Raw genomic sequence first — 6,088 nt, 5'->3', positions numbered from 1 at the left:
TTCCATGGAGTCATTACCACGGGGAGGGCACCAAGCCATTCATGAGGGATCCACCCCCTGACCCAAACAGCTCCCAGTAGGCCCCTCCTCCAACACTAGAGATCAAATTTCTTTCTTTCTTTCTTTTTTTTTTTTTTTTTTTTTTTGAGAAGGTATCTCCCTCTTTTGCCCAGGCTGGAGTGCAATGGTGTGATCTCTGCTCACTGCAACCTCCACCTCCCTGGTTCAAGTGATTCTCCTGCCTCAACCTCCTGAGTAGCTGGGACTACAGGCGCCTGCCACCAAGCCCAGCTAATTTTTATATTTTTAATAGAGACGGGGTTTCACCATGTTGGCCAGGATGGTCTCAATCTCTTGACCTCGTGATCCGCCCGCCTCGGCCTCCCAAAGTGCTGGGATTACAGGCATGAGCCACCGCACCCGGCCTGGACATCAAATTTCAATATGAGATTTGAAGGGAACAAATATCCAAACCATATGAAACAGGGATAGTTTATTCATATGTGTGCAGCACTGTGTTTTGGCCCAGGTGGCAGATAGAATCCTGGAATGTTTACATGGAAGAATATAATAGATCACCCAGAAATATCCAAACTCTCATAACATCTTCCAGTAAGAAAAATCTATATCTTTCAGATTTACTATCTTATAGATTTAATAGTAACAGTAATAATTCAGATTTCATTGACACTTGTTCATCTGCTCACATAGGATCCTAATCTCCTTAAAATTTCCCCAAATTTTGGAGGAAGTTCAGGTAATGTTTCACATATACTATGAAAATCAAAAGTTAATTATCTGATGAGTCACCACTTTCTTTCCTCTTCATCTGCTGTAACCTCAGAGGCTAGATACTGCAGACTGTCCTGGAGCTGCCACCTCCCCAGAGATGCTGCCATGAAAGTCCTGTGAGCTCTCACATGCCAAGGCAGTACAGGGGTCTGTGGAGAAGAGGCATAGACTCTTCTCTTTTCCTCTCCTATGAGAGGGTCCACCGTTAGTGCCATTTCTGTCATACTGAATTTTTACTGAAACAGCTTTTTAGGACCGTACTTAAACCCTTACTACTCAAAGTGTAGTCCATGGACCAACAACATTTGGCAGCATTGTTAGAAATGCAGAATCTCAAGCCTCCACAGTCAGCATCTGCATTTTAACAACAGCCCCAGCTGATTCATATGCAAGTTACTCTTTGAGAAGCACTGACTCAAAGCACCTCTCTCTTTTTGGGACTAAGGCATTAAATTCAATTAGGGACAAGAGCACTGCTGGGTCAGGAAACAAAAGTTCTCAGGAGGCTGCCTCACTCCTCACTGCCTCGAGAGATACACTTTGGTGACCTGCCACTTCTACTTAGGTTCAAGCAGACTCAGCTTAGGCTCAAACTAGGAATCCACCAGATGCGTGAGACATCTTGCACTTTACTTACACATGAAATATATTTTTATTTAATCAACATTGTTTCAGCGTGTATTATTTACAAAATACTCCATTATGGGTTGTACATATACCAGAACAAGTGAAACAGTCTTTGCCCTCAAAGGATGCAAATTAAGATGTATGTTGGGGCAGGTGGGGACTTTGAGAATATAGTAAAAGGAGGGGCCAAAATATTCCCAGGTGGAACAGACTTCTATAGTTTGGAGAAACCACTAACACCTCTCATATTTACAGCCTATGTAGGCTTGTTTTCCAGGTGGAATGCCCATCTTCCATTTCCATTTCTGTACATTCTTGTTCACTTTCCAAGGCCAATTTAAAATGCCAATTTATTAATAAAATCTGTCCTATTCCCCTCAGCTAATAATGGCATTGACATCTCAGAACTCCCATCATATCCCACCTTAAGATCAATTATGTGTGTTGGGTCTTACGGAGAAAGGAGGGAGATGTACGCTCCCTCATAGACAAAATGCATTTTAGCCAGTCTTAGATTCGCCATGGGATCCAGCACATGGTGCCATAATAGGTTTTGAAGAAAGAAAAAAAATTAAAGGTAATTCATCCTTTCTGTTAATGCCTCACTACTCCGGAAATATATCAGCCTTCCCAAACCACAATCAGAGAGAAGAAGAGAGAAAACACTGAACACTGACTGGGATAGTAAGAGCACTAACCCCCTTTTCCTTCACTGTTTTCTCTGGTTTGATTGGTTCTTTCCTCTAGAAACAATGTCCTCATTGGTAGGTTAGTAGCTGTTAATCTCAGCTGAATGGAATTTCATCTTATAAGAAGTGGGCTGGCTATATTCCTGTTAGTATTTAAGAAGTCCCTTACCTTAGTGGGTGGTACTTTTTATGGCTGGATTTCCCTAAAGCTGAGATGGAATACGAAACCCACGGTCCCGTCTCTGAAGAGTGCAGAGTTGCTATTAACCGAGTAGCATCTTATGAGCTGCATGTCAGTGATGCTTACTTATCCATGGTTAGTATGGGTTCTTGAACAACTGAGAGGGAGGTTTTAGCTCTGCTCCGGGCGATAATATATCTTCTCGCTTCTTAATAATAGTGCTTATGGCCATATTGGTAGTTGGATACCAGATGAAACAGCAACTCAGTGGTTGGGGTATTGCTGCTCTGTGGCCCTATGATTACAACTTACGGGCTTTGATAGGGAAAGTTACAGTTCCTCCCAGTGTGTTCCCAAAACTACATAGGCATCAAACACTGGTGACAGACTGAATAAACAATTTTATACCTATATGCTATTTCAAAATTTACATAGATGTGTTAGGATTGATTAAATAGACTTTTAAAATGTAAATGTATGCTACATTTCTGTCATATCTACACAATTAAAGGATGTAAGGGCTAGCATCTAAGTTCAAAAATATTACACTTAAAGAAGCCATAAGAGCAAGACATTAGGCACCAGCATATTAGGATCTGGGTGGCTGATCTTTGAGGTAGACTAGGTTCTGGGGGACAGCTAGAACCTTCTAGAAGTCAAAGAACAAACAGGACCCAAGACTGACCAAAGAAGGCCTCTTCCTGGACAACCACTGAGACAACAAAGTGAGTTTAGGTGAGATTCAGGTCCTAAAACTATTTTACCTCATCCTCAGCCTCCCCCTTTTCTTACATTTGACCAGGCCTGTTACTACAGTGAAGATGTGAGAATGCCTCCTTTTGCCAAGTTCTTCGCGGAGCAGGCTGAGCTGAAAAGGGAGCATGCAAAGCAGTTCCTAAGATATCTAAGAAAACGTGAGGGTGTTGTCTGCCTTCCAGTTATTAAGGTAGATGACAAACTTTGTTTTGACTTCTGTGGGGCCTTGGCCAGGTCTAGAGAATTAAACTGATTAGTTGCTACGTAAAATGTTAGGTTACTCATGTTCCTCCATGGGCTTCTTAGCAACTAACTGACTCTGAGAGCAAGTATATGTCAACATCATTTGGGGTAAATTTTAGCCACTAAATGCTTGTTTGGCTTGTCTTAATGAGCATCACAAAGTGTGATCTCTAGGTTGTCAGCATCACCTGGGGACTCACTAGAAATGCAAACTCATGGATCTCACCCCAGACATAGGCCCTAAGAGCTATAGCTTAACAAGCTCTCCAGATGTTCCTAATGGTATGTATAGTTTGACAAGCACTACTCTAATGCCTTCTTCCCAGAGGTGTTAGCATCCTATTTCAGATTGTTCATCTAATTCAGGTACATGTTCAGGTATTTAATATGGCTGTCTCTTTAAAGGAGTAAATCAAACTTTTTTTGCTTTACAAAAAAGGGCACATACTCCAAAGAAACAACCTGAGCCTTAGTTGGGACTATTACATCCAGCAACATCCCTAATTTCCCTAAGGTGGTTGTTTTGGTTGTTTTTTTAACTCCTGCTTTATAAAGAGGTGTAAATGTGTGCTAATAACAGCTGGACCACCATCATAGAATTCCAAAGCTAATGGAATTGTGTGTGTACCTGTGCTAGTAGTACCCTTGCTCTGTAGCACATTAAAATCACCTGGGAATCTTTTAAAACTCATGATGCCCATGTTGCATCCCATACCAATTAAGTCAGTGTCTGCGATTGAAAACCAAGTATTCACATTTAAGAGTCTCTGCTGATTCCATTGCACCTCAAAGTTTGGAGACCATTACACTATGCAAACCTAGTCATGGTCCTACACGGGAAGCAAAGTGTGACAAAACTGTGCCTGGAGTAGAAAAGCGACTCTCCTGTTCCTCTTCAACAGAGGCCTGACATAGATAACTGGGGAAGTGGCTTACAAGCCCTGAAGTCTGCTGTGCAGTTGGAGAACATATTAACCAATGTCCTACAAGACCTGAAAATCACAGCTACTAAGGATAATGAAACTGGTGTAAGTAGTTAACTGGTTCTGATAAAATCAGTGTCATCTTTCACTTCTGGATTACGATTTGCTTCTGGGAAAGGGGATCAAGGCATAGATCACCCAACGTGTGTTTGTTTCCCTTGAAGGAAGTCTAGGAACTTATTTCTCGGAGTAGTTTGGAGGTGGGGAGACAGTTGTCCTGGTGAAGAAAAGTGAAACTTAGTGTATGGTAAAAACATCTTCCCAGGAATAATGCACTCTGTAAAATTAAATCAAACCATGGTTCTGTTGCTGTTGGTTTGTAAATATCCTAAATTAGAAATGCTTAAGTTTTACTGAGCACAAGAATCACTTGGAGTGCTTACTACAACACACTTCTAGGGTTCACTCCCAAAAGTTGTTTATTGGGTTGGTTTTGTGTAGGTCTCAAGAATGTATTTCTAACAAATCTAGGTGGTGATACTGCTGGCTGATGGCCACAGTTTGAGAATCACGGTTCTAGACCGTTACTGCAAAAGTAGATGTTAATGGTGACCTATTATAATACAGACTTCTATGAAGTCTTCCTCGTTATTGGTAAGCACTCTACCTCAAAGTGATAACTTCTTTCTAACTCCCTAGCTTCTCAGGAAGTCAAAGTGCAGAAAATGGGCCTAGTTACAATAGTTCTCAACTCTAGATACATATTGGACTCAATGAGGAGCTCTGAAATGGTACAAATGCTGGAACCTTATACCAGATCACTTAAATTTTAAGCTTTAGGAATGAGGTCTGGGCAGCTACTCAAAATCTCTATGTGATTCAAATAATCAGGATTGAAAACCATTGCAGTAGTAGCCTATTACTTAAAGTAACCTGTACTTTTGATAAGACAACCTAATACTCATACTCATTGAAAGTAGGTGCTTGTATTCACCTAAAGGTCTTGAATATCTTAGATCAGTGCTGTTGGATCTTCAATACGCATCTGAATCACCTAGTCTTTCTGAAAATGCAGTGGCTGGTTTAGTAGATCTGGAGTGGAGCCTGAGATTTTGAATTCCTGACATGCTCCCAGGACTGCTGGTCTCTGGGCTACAATATAGGTAGATTCTTGTTGCAGACATGGTCCTCAATGTGGGTGCTTCCCTGTTTTATTTCTATAGCTCGTAGACTTTGTAAAGGAGTTCATAGATAAACAGACAGGAAGCATAGCTTTTCTGGAATACCATCAGAAGCTATTAGAAGAGTCCCTCCAGCAGGAAGGCCTGTCTGCTAAGTCTGCTGAGTCTGCTGAGTCTGCTGAGACATCAGTTGAAGAGACTTAACTTCTGAAGGCAGAAGCACAGCAAGTCTTCCCATCGTAGTGATCTCAGAGTCAGCTACTTTAAAGTCTTGATTAGTTCCAGTTGCCTGAAGACTGCTTTCCTTTTTATCTAGTTTCCTAATCCTCTTTGCTGTGCATGCAAATAAATCTGCTTTGCATTATAACTATGTGTAAAAATATTGGTAGAACTAATCCTTCTAGTGCTCCAGTAACAAAGTGGAATTGGTATAAAAAGCTTCCTGAGACAGTGGGTGTGTTAGGCTAAAACAAAAAAATCTTCCCTCTATGATGCCCCCACCCTACCTTAGCACCTAGAGTCAGGATTTGGTAAATGGAAGCATTACAAGTGGATATACTAGAAATTAAGTGGTGAAACCTTAAGTCTCAATGTTCTCCTCTTATTTGTATATGTACTTTAAGTATACAATATAATAGGGGTTCCTTCATATTAAATGTAGAGCTAAGATTGAAAACAATTCTTGGTCTAGAAAGG

General features: G+C 41.0%; 1 protein-coding gene across 1 annotated transcript; it reads left to right on the top strand.

Annotated features, from left to right (window-relative positions):
* Nucleotides 1-2,287: 2,287 nt before the first annotated feature.
* On the top strand, nt 2,288-5,753 carry LOC135969543 (ferritin, heavy subunit-like). Its single transcript, XM_065539599.2, has 4 exons — nt 2,288-2,424; nt 3,092-3,235; nt 4,191-4,316; nt 5,435-5,753. The coding sequence occupies exons 1-4, from the start codon at nt 2,323-2,325 to the stop codon at nt 5,594-5,596; spliced, it is 534 nt and encodes a 177-aa protein (XP_065395671.1). The 5' UTR covers nt 2,288-2,322; the 3' UTR covers nt 5,597-5,753.
* Nucleotides 5,754-6,088: the final 335 nt, after the last annotated feature.

Source organism: Macaca fascicularis, chromosome 2 (genome assembly GCF_037993035.2).
Source record: "Macaca fascicularis isolate 582-1 chromosome 2, T2T-MFA8v1.1".
In the NCBI taxonomy this organism is placed as follows: domain Eukaryota; kingdom Metazoa; phylum Chordata; class Mammalia; order Primates; family Cercopithecidae; genus Macaca; species Macaca fascicularis.
The sequence above is the reverse complement of the archived record's forward strand: the minus strand, read 5'-3'. Positions and strand labels throughout refer to the sequence as shown.